Source organism: Sphaerodactylus townsendi, linkage group LG09 (genome assembly GCF_021028975.2).
Source record: "Sphaerodactylus townsendi isolate TG3544 linkage group LG09, MPM_Stown_v2.3, whole genome shotgun sequence".
NCBI lineage: Eukaryota > Metazoa > Chordata > Lepidosauria > Squamata > Sphaerodactylidae > Sphaerodactylus > Sphaerodactylus townsendi.
In genome coordinates, this window is record NC_059433.1 from 15,589,863 (window position 1) to 15,608,594 (window position 18,732).

The 18,732-nt window shown below is 43.1% G+C and overlaps 1 protein-coding gene across 1 annotated transcript in view; it reads right to left on the reverse strand.

The window, feature by feature from the left end:
• Positions 1-1,030: 1,030 nt before the first annotated feature.
• Positions 1,031-18,732, reverse strand: part of VPS4B (vacuolar protein sorting 4 homolog B) — a 50,953-nt gene continuing 33,251 nt past the window's right edge. Inside the window, exons 9-11 of the mRNA XM_048507986.1 lie at positions 18,030-18,249; positions 11,202-11,339; positions 1,031-3,216 (exon numbers count right to left, since the gene is read on the reverse strand). Of these exons, the coding sequence (XP_048363943.1) occupies positions 3,115-3,216; positions 11,202-11,339; positions 18,030-18,249 (460 nt within the window). The 3' untranslated portion in view covers positions 1,031-3,114. The remainder of the gene's footprint in view (positions 3,217-11,201; positions 11,340-18,029; positions 18,250-18,732) is intronic.

Here is an 18,732-nt window from a genome sequence, read left to right on the forward strand (position 1 = left end):
GACATTAGATGGAAAACTATTGGATCTAACTCCAGTCATTGAAGACACTGGAGAAATACACGGTACAACAGATTTTATAACCTTGATTTGTGAACTCTCTCATCAAATATTTTCTTTGTATTTTTCTCTGTATGCTGTTAAGATGATAGTACTGTATCTGAAAACCCTGCACTGTTCTAGAATGGTAATGAAGGAATCACTGATAGAGAGGAAGATTGAATCAATTGGTATACCCCTTGACTCCCTTCTACCTTTAACTTGTTCAGAATCGTATAAATTAAAACAAAAATTGTTGGTGAGAGAATGGAACTATTTAACTCTGGCAGCGAGGAAAACTTGTTCACCTTTACATCTATCAATCCCCTTACAACATAACAGAATGGCCTCCTATCTGTATCATCTGACCAATCCAGATCAGAGAAGAGTTTTTTCACTCGCTCGCTTCAATGTTTTCCCTTCTGCCATACTACGAGGTAGATATAGATATAACAATCTAGAAATGTGCAAAGGGGTGTGTTCATGTGGTGCAAATCAATTAGAAACATTAACTCACCAATTATTCCGTTGTCCTAAATCGGCAAGTATTAGAGTCAAATACTCTAGGTTGCTTTCTATGATACCTAGCGATCTGGATGAACTAAGCAGACTATTGTTCTTATTAAATAATTCTGATGCTACATTCTGTGAAATGGCTGCGAACTTTCTGTTGGAAATATCCCACAAGCAACAGTATGTATGAATCAACTTAATTTGTTATATGTTGCAAGTTTGTATTTTGATGCGATTTAGATGTGACTTTATACTGTTTATGCCAAATAAAGGCTAAATGATGATGGTAATGAAAGAATAGTCAAACTTTGAAACATTGAGAATCCTGAACGTTTTGTTAGCATAAATTTGGGTGAAGAGAGCACTTCCATTAAAACGATGGGGACTAATTCAGAATACACAATATACCCATGAACTACAATGCTGCCCAAACTGGTAATCAGTGCAAGACCTCTACAAGTAGTTATCCAAGCAAATGGAATTATAAAATCAAATTTATTTTATTTTAGAATTTAAGCCATTACAGAAGAGCTCCGATTGTGATCTCAGCCTATAGGATCCCAATGCTAAATGCCAACAATAATATAGGATAAAACTAAACTCGTGTTGCAGTTGAGTCTCAATTCTTAGGTTTTTCAAGTGTGTACATTGTTGAAAACAGGTACAAAACAGCAGGCACCGGAAGCAGCTTTATGGAATTAAGTGGGATGACTACTAGGCACACACAACGCAATAACAGGGCAGAAAGAAGATTGCTCTGAAAAAATCTTTCCATTGTATAAATACTAAAGTATTATGAAAATGACACAGTGCAGTGAAGAACTCTAAGTAAAGTGCACTTCAAGGGTATGCTCAAAGATTCTTTCACCAAGTCTTAGAATATCGTGGCTTGTGTGCTGCCTAGAATACTTATGATGAGGCGAGGGGGCAATTTCGACCCAATTCATTCTTCCTGCAGAAGCTTAACACCCACTCCCCGCACGGGGAATAGAGGGACAACCAGGAGTAGCTGTGAGGAAGAATCAGAGAACCTGTGGGGGAGGGGAAAAGCAGCAAAACTCCCCCCCCCCCACCCCGCACTCATGACAATTCAAGGCAGGATCCAAGCCCATTCCAATGCTTTATTTTGAGCAGAATATTCTACATGTCTCAAATGACTAAGAAACAAATTTATTCTGACAACGTAGAAAACACACTTTTCAGCTAACGAAAAAAACTCTAGAAACAAAAGCTTGTGTTGTGTTGTAACTTTTTACTTCATTCCCAAAACCAAGTTTTCATCTGCCCTACTTTAGAGAATACGCAAAATATGTACATAAAAAGGAAACCAAAGCCCATGAAAAAAGTAGCCATACAGGTCTTAATAAACTTGAAAATCTGTAACGCACAAAGATCTGGTGGGCACAGTTCTAAGCAATAATGCAATGTGCTGCATTACGGATACTACAGTGGTGTCTTATCTATAACCAGGGCAAACTTACAAGGCACAAATTCAGTGCTGACACTGTAGTGTTGTAAGTTACATTCAGTCACTTTTCCAAGATGCGTAACTCTTTAACAAAGGCCTCTAGAAAACAGCCTGCAGTGCTATTATAGTGTGTTTAGAGAAATGTTAATCCATTTCCAAAACAGTCAGGTCAGATAGTTATAAAACAACCTTGTGTAAGAGCAACTTTTCTTGGTCAATCAGAGGTATAGATGAGGGCCCTCCATACCTGGTCCCAAATCCCTTTGAAGTGAGTGTAGGATTACCTTCCCTTCTACCAATGCCTGGCCATAACTTTGCCCTATGTTCTTATTCCTGGTTTATACTCCTATAGAGAGCAAAGCTAAGTGAAAACCAGAGAGAAAGAGTAAGAACGTTCATCTGGAGGAGGATCTTCATGTTAAGTATCTCCCCTGGTAGACTGCACAGTGTCATGAGTTCTTAAAAACAATGCTTGCAGCGGCTTAAGGCAATTGCCAACCACAGCAAAGCAAGGGAGGGAAACCACTGAAGTTTCACATCAGTGGTCTGATGCAAGAACTGGCCATGGTTAAGTTTCTTTCTGGATTCCCCGCCCCGTCACTTTTTCTGAATTTTATTTTTATTTTCTTTCACTACATGTATACACTATCCCCAAATTCTGCAGCATGATTAAAAAAAAATCAATTATTTATCCAGGCCAACTGGTATAAACTGAAAACTTTGAGCAATCAAACTGGTCTTATGCCACTTTTCCAAGTTGTTTTCTTTTACAACTGCAAAAATGTATAAATATTCATAACTATAGGGATAGTACATTGCCTAGAGCCTAAAGTAATGGAAACTCAAACCGGGAAGGGCTGTCAACTTTAATATATTTATAATGTGTTTACCTTCTTCGCCATAAGATCCTAGTATCATGCTTTCAGAAGACAACATTTAAGAGATATTTCTGGAAAGTGATATACAAAAAGCTCAAGGGTCCTTGCAAACAGCTCTTTGTTTCCAGGTAGAAAGAAAAGAAGAAGTGATTCATTTATTGGCAATAGAGAGGCAAGAAATCCGAAGGAAGTACATTTATGGTAAAAACGGTCTTTGGATTAGCCTTCCTGTCCAAAGTCTTCTGTGAACTTCTTTAGCTTTTCCAGGTCTTGTTCATTCACAGTGGGTTTTGTGTTGGCTGATGATCTCAGCATATCAGCCTGTGACGGAGAAACAAAACATGCAGTTATTTAACAGTTCTTAAAAGAATACCTGTTAGAGAAGTGCAAGGCTTCACAATTTCAGATGATCTATACAATGGAAGAAGCGAACAGATCAGAAAGGACAACCACATGGAGGCAAACGGGCAAACAGTGTAAACGGTTCTGCACATATTTCACCAAGTGTATGGACAGTATGCAAATGTGCATAAAAGATGCAATGTTCAAGATTTGGTTGGCTGCAGTGGTTCTCCTTCCAGTAAGTCAGAAATCTTCTGATGGCGGACTCCTTCTAGTGCAGGGGTAGGGAACCTTTAACACTCAAAGAGCCATTTGGACCCGTTTTCCACGGGAAAAGAAAACACTTGGAGCTGCAATTAATTTTTGACATTTAAAATAAAGATAACACTATATATATAGGGGTTTTTTTTTTTACCTTTTACTCCGCTCATTCTGAGAAGCGCGTGGATGCGCCCGCCCTGCAGGATGGGGCCGGCGGCTCGGCTCGTGGAGCCACAGTGCAAGGGCAGAAGAGCCGCATGCGGCTCTCGAGAAGCAGGTTCCCTACCCCTGTTCTGGTGGAACATTTCTCTACAGTAAATGAAGAATCTTCTGATAGAAAAGCATTTAAAATGTCACTTGGAGCCATGAAGCTCACACGTTCTCACTCTACTTTGAACCTACTTACGTACAATCAGTCATGCCTTATAAGGCATCACAAAAGAAATTATGGGGCTGTTCTTATATTACCCTGTTTCCCCGAATATAAGACATCCCCGGAAAATAAGACATAGTAGAGGTTTTGCTGAAGTGTGAAATATAAGGCATCCCCCGAAAGTAAGACGCAGCAAAGTTTTTGTTTGGAAGCATGCCTGACGAACAGAATACAGAAATATAAGACATCCCCTGAAAATAAGACATAGTGCATCTTTGGGAGCAAAAATTAATATAAGACACTGTCTTATATTAGGGGAAACACGGTAGTTCATTTCCATCCTGCTCCCTTCACATTAAAAACAGGGTTTCTGCAGTTATTGGAAAGCAGAATTTCCATTAATCCACAGGTGTCAAACTCGTGGCCCTCCAGATGTTATGGACTACAGTTCCCATCATCCCCTGCCAGCATGACGCTGGCAGGGGATGATGGAAACTGTAGTCCATAACATCTGGAGGGCCATGAGTTTGACACCTATGCTTAATCCTATACAATGAAATGTTTAGAGAAATGTGTATTTTTATATACTGCAAGCTGCACCGAGCCTGGAAGGGATGGAATATAAATGTAATGAAATTTAAATTTCAAATATCCAAGGTTAGTGGAGATTCAAAGTACCATGGTACTAGTCCAGCCTAGGCAGATAGATCAATCCACAGTGACTAAAACCGGGAAGGGGGAGTACAAAAGCCCAAGGCTCTCCCAATCTCACATCTGGATAAGGAAAACATCTGGATAAGTCAATTGTTAGGGTTTTTTTTAAAAAAAACTGGTTTCTCCATGGCAGTACACAAAATGTAAAGCAAAAATGAGAAAATGTTTAGTATAACAATCACAATGGATACAAAGTGGAAGGGGAAGAACTTGACAGCAGCCCTTGCAAATAAGAAATGCTATTTGTTTCCACTGCTTTTGACATATGTTAGTGACCCTCGTCTCTAGTTATCCTTCATCAGCAGAACAAATAATTCACAATACAGGAGACCTAATCTTGCGAGGTTAACACTGACCGCATAAACCATTTTTTAAAAACAAGGCTGTAGCTTAGCAAGGAACAAACACTTTGCAAGGGAATATTGTACACTCCTTAAACAATCAGAAATTGAATTAGCCCACAAAGCTATAGACATTACTGGTTGTTGTGAGTTCTCCGGGTTGTGTGGCTGTGGTCTGATAGTTTTTGCTCCTAAGGTTTTGCCCACATCTGTGACTGGCCTCTTCTGAGGCATGTTGTGGTCAGATGTGTTTTTCTCTGTGGCACAGTGTGGAGTTATTGTGTGGGAGGGTATATGTTTTGTCCACATCACAGGCAAGTGAGGCACATTTGCATGTGTCCAAGTGGAGTCCATTTACAGTCGCATTTGCAATCACATTCACAACTGCATTTGCAATTGCATTGGCATGGAGTTCATTTGCAGTTGTATCTGTCTCTGATTTTTAGTTTTGTATGTTTTGATGCTGGTAGCCAGGTTTTGTTGATTTTCAGATTTTCTTCCTTTTTGTTAAAGCTATTACAGCCTTTGTGGATTTCAATGGCTTCCCTGTGTAATCTGACATAGCAGCTTTCAGCTTCAATACTACATTGCAGAGTCTACCTTTCAAACAGTAAGGTGATATCCTGATACTGTCCTTGGGACTGAGAGACAGAAGTCTGCATAACAAGATCACCACTGGAGAGAGATTTGAATGGATGGCCTCTTGAGTTAACAGAACAGCTTGTCAACCTCTACATTAACTCCCCTATCGGCCAGAATCACTCTCAATGGCATCTATGTGGTAGAATCTATAGCAGTGATGGTGACCCTTTTTGAGACCGAGTGCCCAAACTGCAACCCAAACCCCACTTATTTATCGCAAAGTGCCAACCCAGCAATTTAACCTGAATGCTGAGGTTTTAGTTTAGAAAAAAACCAGTTGGCTCCCTCTTCCTCTGCCCCGCCCGCTCAAGCAGGGGCCAGCCTGCTCTAGCCTCCAGCAAGTCCCGTGCGCACTGCTCTGTGCCTCTCTAGCATCTCTGCCTCCTCTGCGCCCCCCCCAGGCAGCAGCCACCCGGAGCACAGGCACCAGGCCTGCCAGCCGAGTCCTCCCTGCTCACCGTGGTGCGCACATGTCATGCTCAGTGGCCAAGGCCAGCCTAGATGTGTGTGTGGGTGGGGGGTGATTTTCTGCCCCCCACATGACGAACTCTGTGTGTGCGTGCCCACAGAGAGGGCTCCGAGTGCCACCTCTGGCACCCGTGCCATAGGTTCGCCATCACTGATCTATAGGCATTTGCCTGTTCATAACTTACCACTGATGGGAAACCTTTACCGATACCCAAGGCAGGTTAACTATTTTTAATTTCCAAATTATTTTGATTTACCCTTATAAGAGGGCAACAAAAGCAAAAAACTTATGTATGCTTTGCTTGCACCGTGTACAAAAATAAACATATTTCTAAACCACAAAAAGGCTTTCTTTTTCCGTTACAAAAAACTACAGTCAAACCACACAATTTTAAAAAATCACTGCTTTCACGAATCATTCTTTAAGTCCATTCTATTTCGATAACTCTAAAGCTTGGCAGAATCAAAAGACTGCTCCTTTGCAAATTTACAGATTCCTATTAACAGGCATATGTGAAGAAACAACATTTACCACGTACTTTTCAGTTCAACAAGATGAATGCCAAGGCTTAGGAAACTAAGTGGGAGTACAAGTGACAGACTCTATGGACGTGTAAGCCTGCAACTAGTTTCAAGATAGTGACCTAAATAATATCAGCATTGAAACGATTTAACTTTCATGAAAGTAATCCTGACTAGTGGAGCAAGTATCAAGAGCAATTAAAAAGATTCCCAGGCACCTTCACAGCCACTAATCTCTTTGGTTTCTACAGTTTTATTTCAACGCTAAAGACAGTTTGCTTAAAATTTACACGTTGTTTGGAGCCTTTGTATGCAGAAGTTTGGGAATTCAGGAGGTCACTTTCAAGACCTAGCAAGCAGGAAAGCGGGTGGGCAGAAAAACAAACCAGAGCAGTGAAAGTTGATGTTTGTTAGTTATTATAACCTTTACACACAAATGTGCACAGGGACAATAGATTTGAGATCTGGTATTTTATTTCTCATCACTATATATTATTTATTTTAGAACATTTAGGTTGCTAACAAGCATACAGACGCAACTGCAGTCTAGACACAGCATGGGTAACCTTCAATGTTCTAAGCAGTCTGGGGCCATCGTGTCTACAGGAATGCCTCTCCTGCTATGCCTCCCAAAGAATACTGTGGTCAGCTAACAACTTGCTGGTGACCCTTGGCCCTTAGGCTGGCCAGCTGGCCTCCCCCAGGGCCAGGGCATTTTTACCCTGGTTCCAGCCTGGTGGAACCTTCTGTCAGAGGAAGAAGAAGAGTTTGGATTTATATCCCCCCTTTCTCTCCTGTAGGAGACTCAAAGGGGCTTACAATCTCCTTGCCCTTCCCCCCTCACAACAAACACCGTGTGAGGTAGGTGGGGCTGAGAGAGCTCCGAGAAGCTGTGACTAGCCCAAGGTCACCCAGCTGGCGTGTGTGGGAGTGTACAGGCTAATCTGAATTCCCCAGATAAGCCTCCACAGCTCAAGCGGCAGAGCTGGGAATCAAACCCGGTTCCTCCAGATCAGAGTGCACCTGCTCTTAGTCACTGCTCTTAGCCACTACGCCACTGCTGCTCCTTCTGAGACTTGGGCCCTGCAGAATCTGACACAATTTCCTGGGGCCTGTAAGACAGAGTTGTTCCGCCAGGCCTATGGTTCAGGGAACAACAATATTCCACCCTGCAGGCCTCTCTGTTCCCATCCTGCTATTAACATTGTTGTGTTTATCCCCCTTTTAAATTGCTACGAACGTTTCAATTGTTGGAGTTTTTACACCATCTAGATAAATTGTATTAGATTGTTATAGGAAAGACGGTGGTGTTTTATTGGTTTCACTGTTGTGTTTCATTTTGGAAGCTACCCTGAGCCTGCAAAGGGAAGAATAGTATATAAACTGAATAAATAAACATAAAAATAACCTATGTAGATGTCCCATATGTAGAAGCCCATAAGAGTGTGTCTCTAATCCATCAATTACTGGAACTCAATTGCAACATTTTTCTTAAACATGTGCTTAGAATATTTATTTAAAATATTGTGAATATACTGTCTCCTATTCCCAATTCTGAGATATATTTGAGCTATAATGTGTCTTACTTAACTCTTATGTAGGGTTTTTCCCTCAAAAAGCAAATTCATCAGATTTTTTAAAAAAATCTGTTTAAAAATACAAACACCAATGTTCATCCTCCCTGTAGGGATCTGTATAAACCAGTGATGGCGAACCTATGGCACGGGTGCCAGAGGTGGCACTCAGAGCCCTCTCTGTGGGCACACACAGAGTTCATCATGTGGGGGGGAATCGCGCCTCCCCCGCACACACATCTAGGCTGGCCTGGGCCGCTGGGCTCGATTATTAGCCTTAAACCTAAGACCTAGTTTTGGGTAAGCAGTACAGGTAACCCTGTTAAGCGCTGTTAAACCCCACTGATTTTCATGCAAAGAACTAAAGCGCGATCCTTTACCTGGGAGTAAGCTCAGTTGCTGGCAATGGGGCTTGCTTCTGAGTAAACCCTACTAGGGTCGTGATTCACCCATTGACAGAGTTGCAGGATTGCTTCAAAGCAAAGCCACCGACTACCACCAAGCTTACTCCCGAGTAACACGTGCCTCAGAGCCAACCGTTTTTTCTAAACGAAAACCTCAGTATTCAGGTTAAATTGCCGTGTTGACACTTTGCGATAAATAAGTGGGTTTTGGGTTGCAGTTTGGGCACTCGGTCTCGAAAAGGTTCGCCATCACTGGTATACACCATCAACTGCAATCTTATCTACAAAGCACTAGCATCTCATGTTGGAAAAACCTGTGGTGAAATTTCAGTGTGAAACTTCTCCTCTATTTGAAGTCTCATCCCTTGGAATCTCGACCTGCTCAGCACTGAACAACTGGCGAGCCAAGCCTGCCAAAACAATAAACCCCGAACTCTGGAAACAGAACAAAGAAGAACCAGTTACAGAGGTGTGGGATTAAGCACAGGAACAGTTTATTCAGAGTCTATCCTCCTCTCCTAGCCACGGTTTCCTGTTGGTGTGAAGAGAAGCTGTATATTTTATTTAGCCCAAAGGTAAAAAAAAACCCCTAAGCTTTCAAATAAAAAGAGAATAAAGTCAGGGGCACAATAAAGATCCAAACGCTTCCCATGTCAATAAAGCCGGCTGCTGGTTTCACAAGCTCCAAGCTACATTTGCAATCCTAGAGTCCTATGGCAGGTCCCAGTGGAACATAATTCATGCCACAACATTTAATGCTTCTTAGTAATAGACAGGCTGTGATTATCTGCCATAGCAGGAATTACCTCAGGTGGAGTTACTGTATTACTTCCTGACCTACTCTAAATCCAGTTTTATGAATAACTTGCATATTGTTGTAGCTAAGAGCACTGACTAACATTCAGAAATGTGATGTGTGTCATTCTCCAAAAACACTGCTGGATGCTTTCTTTTCTGTGGACATTGCTGCATGTTTTTTGTAGTAAAGTTTGTTTTAAATGCTGGCCCTGTTTACCTTAATAGGTAAGTCCAACTGAGTACAATAGGCTTTGCTCCCAAGCAAGAAAAGTTGGGTCTGCAATCTCAGACTGTGATATCAGTCATGAGACTCCAAAAGAGTTTAACTTATTTAAAACAGCAGTTACCACGCCATTTTGCAAACCACTATGAAATGGAGGTTGTTTTCCAAAAGCAGTTTGGGACATGGCACAAGGGTACATTGAAGAAGCAATACCCACCCCCCCACCCCCGATGTGCCATTCCCTGAAGATAGTGCTTTGTGACTCAATCTAGAGACAAAGGTATTGTACGTATGCATGTGTGTGTGTATCTATATTTTTCCTGTAACAGCCAGATTTACCAAGAGCTTAATATTACAGGATAAGTGGGTCACGACCAGATGCTGGGCCCCATCCATCCTCTTCCTCCCTACCCTTCCGGGTGGGTGGGCCACGACCAGATGTTGGTCATCCTCCCCCTTCTGCCAAGGGTGGGTGGGCCATAACCCGCCTCCCGCTCCTTCCCCTCAGAGTTATTTCTTTAAAAAGTAAATACTCTTGATAAAACTGTAAAAGGGCTACAATGGAGGTAATTGTGAAATCAGCATCTTGACTGACTGGGTATTCCTTCTGTTCAGAGACGTCCTTGGGGCAGAGAGAGGGAAAAGGGGTTCAACACTTATGCAATAACTTTACAAGTATTGTCGAAGGCTTTCATGGCTGGAATCACTGGGGTGCTGTGTGGTTTCCGGGCTGTATGGCCATGTTCTAGCAGCATTCTCTCCTGACGTTTCGCCTGCATCTGTGGCTGGCATCTTCAGAGGATCTGATGGCATCTGATGGCAACTTCAGAGGATCTGATCCATCAGATCCTCTGAAGATGCCAGCCACAGATGCAGGCGAAACGTCAGGAGAGAATGCTGCTAGAACACGGCCATACAGCCCGGAAACCACACAGCACCCCAACTTTATAAGTACCTAAACCACTAATGCAATTAACAGTTTTCAGCAACAGAGAGAGTATGATCATTCTTTGTCCTCAGCCCGTGGACTGCGTTCGTTTGCCATTTTTTCATTAACAGTCTTCCAACTTTAGAAATTTCACAGAAAGAGCAACTGGGCAAGGCAGTGGCTTTCATAGTTGTGCATTTAAGAACGTACATTTACACTGGCCTGTGTAAACATTTCTGTTGACTCATCTACCAATAATACTTTTGCCACAGGGCAGCTTGAGCAACAGGCCTGGCAAACTACTTGTCTGGCAGGAACTGTTTTGAACCACAGAAAGTGGCTACGCAGTGAACAACTGAAGGCCCATCAGCGTCTGGTAAACCATCCGACCACAGCCACTCGAATGTTTTAAACTCACAAATACTATTATGAAGCACAGAAGTCTGCTATGATGAAGCAGAGAGTGCCTCGTCAGCAAGTGGGAAAGAAACTCATGTGCTCTGAGAAGGGAATGAAAACAGGGAGGTGTGTGGTTTGAGTGTGGGAAATTGATGTTGTACAATAGAAGGGATCTGGATGTCTTGAGTAATTGGGAAAGGCAGCATGCGATCCAGCCAGATCTACCAGGAGCTTAATATTGCTTGAAAATTAAGGCACCATTAATTAGCAACCTTCAAAAACTTAATTGACAGTTTGAGAGCAAAAATAAGACTGACCATGGAGACAACAGGCTCCAGTAGTTTATCCCCTGGAACGTCCATCCATGTCATTTCAATGGCGTTGGGATCTCCTGGAGAACACGGGGTGAACAGATCTACCAACATGTTTGGATCAGCCAGTGATGGTCCTTTCACCTTGGAAAGAAATGAGAGTTGAGTCGCAAGACTGAAAATACCTAGACATTCAGACAAGGAAGAAGTTCAGTTTAATCTCAGTAGGAAACATTAGAGAGGAAACTAACAAGTCAGCGTTGTGCAAATTGGGCTGGATGCAAATGCCTGGCAATATTAAAGGTGGAGACTTCCATGGGTGGAAGAAGACTAGCTCTGCTGGAAGAGGGCTCCATTGTCAAGAACTCCAAGTCCAATGGATTTTCTGACCGGGCCATCAAACACAAAATTACAAAACCCGGAGGTATGAATCCTCACGCCTTAGACCTGGTAGCTGCCACCTGCCCCTTTTCCCTAACCAAGCAGCCAGAAGTCAAGGGGGCAAACTTCCAACCTTGCCAGGATTGAAGTTTAGAAATTCACCCTGCAAGGTAAAGCATTTGTTCACAAAACAAATCAACTCGGTCGCTACATAGGTCTAGGTACTGGAATTAGATTTCAAGCCACCTGAATATAAAAATCACAAGGTATCATGAAAGTGATTTATTGCAATCGTGCAAGAATATTACTAAAAGAAAAATGAGAAACAAAGATTAAAATAACAAGGACTAATGACACAGTTATACCATTGGTTCAAATTACCAGATGTTACCCTTCCTGCTAAAATCCTCCATCAGGGAAAGTTCGCTCTTTCTGAGAGTCAGAATGGCTCGGTGGCATGTCTGAACCACATAACAAGTAGGGCAGTGGTGGCGAACCTATGGCACGGGTGCCAGAGGTGGCACTCAGAGCCCTCTCTATGGGCACTCACGTGGGAGGGGGGTGGAAAATCACCCCCCCACACACACACATCTAGGCTGACCTGGGCATGATCCTTTACCTGGGAGTAAGCTTGGTTGCTGGCAATGGGGCTTGCTTCTGAGTAAACCCTCCTAGGATCGTGGTTCACCCATTTGAAGTGTTGCACGGTTGCTTCACCAAGCTTACTCCTGAGTAACACATGCCTTGGAGCCAACCGTTTTTTTCTAAACTAAAACCTCAGTATTCAGGTTAAATTGCCATGTTGGCACTTTGCGATAAGTAAGTGGGTTTTGGGTTGCAATTTGGGCACTCGGTCTCGAAAAGGTTCACCATCACTGAAGTAGGGAATCACAATGTCTCAAGGTGGGTCAAGGACTCACTAATACTGCATCAAGAACTTAGGTGGGAAATACTAAACTTTGTGGCCAGGGGTCTGAATTGGTCTAGGCCAGGGGTCTGCAACCTGCGGCTCCCCAGATTGATTGATTGATTGATTGATTGATTAATTAATTAATTAATTGACTTATAAGCCGCCTCACCCCCAAAGGGCTCGAGGCAGCTCACAACACGGCTGTTATTCAGAACAGCAATCACACAAAACTTAACCTATTAACCAATTAAAATTTAAGCAGCAGTTGGCCATGCTGGCAGGGGCTGATGGGGTTTGTAGTCCATGAACATCTGGAGAGCCGCAGGTTGCAGACCCCTGGTCTAGGCCCACGGATCAATCAGATCTGTGACTGGTGATGTCAATTAATCTCGTAACCCCGATGCTTTCCAGCTGACCCAGAAGGTCAGAGCCAGACAGTGGCTAAGTCTTCCCATTACTCACAGATGCCAAGGCTCTTCATTTCACCTGCTAATTAGCTGGAATGCGGCTCCACCGTTCCAGACTTGGGAGACTGGGAGGAGAGTCAGGATAGAGGTGACCTCCACTCAGCACCTGGGCTCCTGTCTCAGTTGCTAGAAGACGCAGCTTTGCTGAATCTTAAGCAACAGCACAGTTACTTTCCACTTTAAACTTTCCTATGGTAGGCCTGAAGCCTGAGCCAGTGGGTGAGAGAACAAACTGAATCGAAGGACTGAGTTCCTTGACATCCGCCACCAGAGGAATTTGTTCATGTGGAACTACACCAAGGCGGTCCAACTCTGGTCAGATGTTTTATTTTATTATTATTATTATTATTATTATTATTATTATTATTATTATTATTATTATTATTATTATTATTATTATTATTATTTATTGGGTTTATAGACCGCCCTCCCCCGAAGGGCTCAGGGCCGTCAACAACATATAACAGAGCACAATAATAAATTAAAATCCAATAAATATAAGTTAATATGGCTCTAATAATAAACCCTATCTTATTAAAAATACAACATTATTAAACTTAGCATTAAACTAACATTGTTAAAACAAGATGAAAGCCAGCTTCCAGTTCACTCCTAGAGCCCCAGAGGGGGGATGAGGCGGTGGATCCACTTGATGTTATAATAAAGGAGAGGGAGGAGAGGAGGAGAGGGAAGGGGCCCCTATCAACGGCTAGGCTCCCCAAAGGCCTGGTGGAACAGCTCTGTCTTACAGGCCCTGCGGAACTCAACCAGATCCTGCAGAGCCTGAACAGCTGGTGGGAGAGCGTTCCACCAGGTGGGGGCCAGAGCTGTAAAGGCTCTGGCCCAAGTGGAAGCCAGCCGTATGTTCATGGACTGCGATTCCCATCAGCCCCTGCCAGCTTTTGTGTTCCAAACCAGAAGTTGTATTCCGTGCCTGGAATCAGGTGATATTCAGTATATCTCAATCCACCTAAAATAGTTCAAGAATGTGGTGCAACCTCTGGTTTCTGCTTGGCTAGGGATAGTACTGGGAGAATGAGAAACAGGATTATAGTCACAAAGCAGTATATGTGGAAAATCCCCCCCCCCCGATAAAAATAAATCCCAAGACACTTCCCTTATCCAAATAACTAACTTTCATTTTTAAAGAAAACGCTATGGTCATGTTTGTTGCAGAAGTATATGGGAAATGTGCAGACTGAGCCAGCTAATGCCTCAATGAACACATTCATCTCTCTCTGATCCCTCCTATAATCTCTTCTCTCTGAAATGTTTGTGTCTTCTTGTTCTCCCCCCTAAAATTCACAGCGGCACGTCAGAATACTGGGCAGAAAACTGGCAATAGCAATACTAATAGCAAGTTACTATACTGTTTTGGGCTTGTCTGTTTACTCGCCACGAAGCAGAAAAATAAATGTCTAATTCCACTCAGCCTGGAATCTGTTTGGAATCAGGTACGAGCCTCTTTGCTACAGCCTGCCTGGGTCAAGGGGTGTGTGTTAGAACATGTGGAGTATGCTTTTCACTCACAAACAAAGTCATTGTCAACCATGTGTTTTTGCCTCTCCCAAAATTTGGGATTATGACTAAGCCACTGAAGAGGCATAAATACCCTGGGAGGTTCAAACTCCATAACAAGTACTTCTTTACTAATCTAAGAGACGGTCTTTGAGTAGTTTGTACGCTTCTGAGCAGGAAAGAGAGTAGAGTGATTCGAGAGACAAACCGATAGATACAATTTTATTTTCAATCAGAGAAAACCAGGGGTTAGCCTGTGTGTCTGGGAGTATTAAGGAAACAAGGGAATGTTCAGATGGAAGATAATGAAGACGCAGCCAAAATCTAAGAGCTCTAAGCCAGGCTTTAAGTTCCAAGGAATTGTATCTTAACTGTATTTAGCAGCTAAAAGAACTTGCTCTCCCACACAATTTTTAATTCCATTTGAGCAGGGTCGTATGGCCCACTACTTATATTTTCTAACTAACCCCTGCTCAAGGAGAGCCTTCACAATTGCTAGATTCAATGTTATGCCATCTGCCTTACTACATGGCAGGTTTAATAACCTGGAAAAATCTAAAAGGTTGTGTAGCTGTAATTCTAAGGTAGTTGAAACATTGGCTCACCAGCTATTACATTGCACTAAATTTGCTAAAATTAGATCTAAATATGTCAATCTACACCCTCTCTTCCAATCTGAGTCAACAGATTCGATTAGATTATTTCTCTTGTTGAACAATTCTGATTCTGTCTTTTGTGAAGAGGTTGCAAGCTTTGTTACGGAAATAATTCAGAGCCAGTAATAATATGTATATATCTGAGGTTATCCTTTTTGCCTTTTAAAATTTTTATGTTTGCTGTGTTTTGTCACTGTTGTTCTATGTATGCCAATAAAGGCTTTGCTTTGCTTTACTTCTTTACTACACAAGAGCAAAGAACTGAAGGAGCATAATATTCAGGCAATCTTGTCCTCCTACTTCTCACTACAAGGTGGAAGAATCTAAATCAGCAGCCTGCGAGCTACCTATGGCTTTCCTGACAGCTGTTTCCCAACATGCACCTGTGCCACATTTCGGAGTTGCTAAATGGCCTGGGAAAAAGTGACTTCTCTTTAATAGATGCTAATTTTGAGGAAATGGGCAGCTGACTCCTTCCGTGGCACGGAGGTAATGACACCTATTAAGTCACTGTTTAAAGGACAGGTCAGCTGGCAATTTTCCTCATGTTTCAGAGAGGCAGGTAAGGCCTGATAGCTGGGAGGCAGTTCATACCTTGTCCCTGGAGGACGTCTAAGCAGTGAGCCCTCCCTAAACTGTGGGCTTTGGGCCAGGGACCGAGCTGGGTGTCATGCTGAGGAGGGAGTCAATACCAAGAGAAGAAGGAGGAGGAGAGTTTGGATCCCTCCCCCAATCTCCTTTCCCTCCCCCAACAACAAACACCCTGTGAGTGGGTGGGGCTGAGAGAGCTCCGAAGAGCTACAACTAGTACAAGGTCACTCACCTGGCGTGCGTTGGAGTGCACAGGCTAATATTAGTTCCCCAGATAAGTCTCCACAGCTCAAGTGGCAGATTGGGGAATCAAACCCGTTTCTCCAGATTTGGGTGCACCTGCTCTCAACCGCTATATCACGCTGGCTCTCCCCATCCCTCTAGAAATACAAGGCTGGCTAAGATTCAACACTGGGAGGGAGAAACAACCCTATCTGCTCAGTAATCTGATCATTACTAAAAGTTAGAGTTATGCCTATAGCTATGAATACTATTATTACTACTAAACAAATAACAATCATCTTCTGTTATTGTACGTGTGTGTTTGGTTGTGTGGTGCAGAGGGCACACAGTGGTGACGTAGCTCTTCTGGACTATGGTGACTGCATAGGTGCCTCTCTAAAAGCTGCAGGGTGAGTCCAGCTGATCAACATAAATCTGAACAATAATCAACTCTCCAAACATTAGGACTACAAACACTCTGCACACGCCCCTTCATTGCACAGTGACCAGATCTCTTCCTACCTACCTGGTTGGGGATAATTTCTAGGGCGGAGAAGCAATTTATGGGCAGTCATAATTGAACAATGTCTTCATTCAATTACCAAAACAGTGATTACCTCTATCCTGCTTTTCCTAACAGTTTTGAACCTGACCTCTTCACCCTAACAAACTAACAAACAAACAAACTAACCAACCAATCTTGAAAGATTATCACGTGGTACAAAGCTGCAATATCATTGCCTATCTAACTTCACATCACTAGATCCCCCACAGGTGATATCCTGGAATCCTCGTCCATGATGTCATCAGACCTCACACAATGGCGGGAACCTGGCACCCGCCAGCAGTGGCGTAGGAAGTTAAGAGCTCGTGTATCTAATCTGGAGGAACTGGGTTTGATTCCCCGCTCTGCCGCCCGAGCTGTGGAGGCTTATCTGGGGAATTCAGATTAGCCTGTGCACTCCCACACACGCCAGCTGGGTGACCTTGGGCTAGTCACAGCTTCTCGGAGCTCTCTCAGCCCCACCCACCTCACAGGGTGTTTGTTGTGAGGGGGGGGAAGGGCAAGGAGATTGTAAGCCCCTTGGAGTCTCCTGCAGGAGAGAAAGGGGGGTTATAAATCCAAACTCTTCTTCTTCTTCTTCTCTTAGCGTGCTCATGCCTCCTCCCTTCCTCCATCTTAAGATTTTTGGTGGTGAGCTGGATGTACAAGCCACTTTTGTGTCGGCCCCAGCAGATGCAGTTTAATTCCAGTTGGCTTAAGACTGGCTCTTTATTATAAATCTGAGGTTCCCCGCCCCCCCCAAATAAAATATTTGTAGCCATCAATTATACTCCTGCTGACAATTTTGCTCCCTTTTCATGGAAGGAGTGGAATAACTGATATCACATATATCAGCAGAGTTTAAAGCGGAGCTACTCTGGTAAGATGAGAAGGTCTATAGTCTCCTTGCACTCACTGCAGCCTCCTACCACACTTTGAAAAGAATACTCTCCACGGAAGATGTTCTTTCCATAGGAAGGTTTTACTTTTGCAGTTGTAAAATTACACAAGTCTATACTATACAAGACTATAAGACTAAACAGTACTCTTCAGCAAGAACAAAGTTGAACACATACACTGAACTTAGACTCAACTCAGTCTCAGAACTTAGCATATACAATGCAATCAACAAGCAGGATACTTTCCCCCCGCCCCTGCAACAGCCTCTCATTGGTCTAGACCCGTGGTGGCGAACCTTTGGCACTCCAGATGTTATGGACTACAATTCCCATCAGCCCCTGCCAGCATGGCCAATTGTAGGGGCTAATGGGAATTGTAGTCCATAACATCTGGAGTGCCAAAGGTTCGCCACCACTGGTCTAGATTCACAGTTGAACTCACCAATCATGTTAAAGGTCAACTGTTGTTACTTCACCCTAGACTTACTGTCTCCGGCCTCTGAGTTGGGCAAACTTCTGCTGACTTGAAGATGACCCTTTTGTGAACCTTTCTTTTTTTATATCATGACAACATATTCCAACGAACATCCCAAAAATGACCAAGGGAATGATCGTAGGGGAGAAAAAGAGAAGTTTGTCTACTTACTTTCTTAAAGTGTGTGGCTGATTGAACTTTCCTAACAGGCTGCATCAAAGCATCTCGCACGATTATGCTTATATCAGCCCCGGAATAGCCATCCGTCCGCTTTCCGAGGTCTCGATAATCTGTTTCACTCAAACTGTTTGGCGTGGACCCGAGATGAAGCTTAAACATGGCCGCCCTTGCATGATCCTCCGGCAAGGGAATGTAAATGCGCTTCTCAAACCTTATTGGGGAAGAAAGGTCAAGACATCAAATGCTGAAGACAGTAGTACACCACCCATTCAAACTCAAGTTTGTCTCCCTGCCTAGAAAAAATAGGTAGAACAAAAAAGACATATGCTGCAACTTTAAAAAAAATCACAAAGAAAAAACGTGACATGTTGTCATTTCTAATTTAAAAGATGGCACAGCCAAGCTTGCAGTGATTTTTGGAAGCACTCACACCGCATTGTGGCTTGCTGAGATCAAGTGTACTCTACCCCATGACTGACACATCAATTAGACTGTCCTAATTTTTACACTGCCCTGACCTGGATAGCATCTGGCTATCCTGATCTCATCCTGGGAAGTATTTGCATGGGAGACCTTCAAGCCAGGTCAAGGTGCGGAGGCAGGCAATAGCAATATCAGGGTCAGGGTGCAGAGGCGGGCAATAGCAAAACATCTCTGAATGGCTTGTGCCATGAAAACCCTGTGACTTGATGGC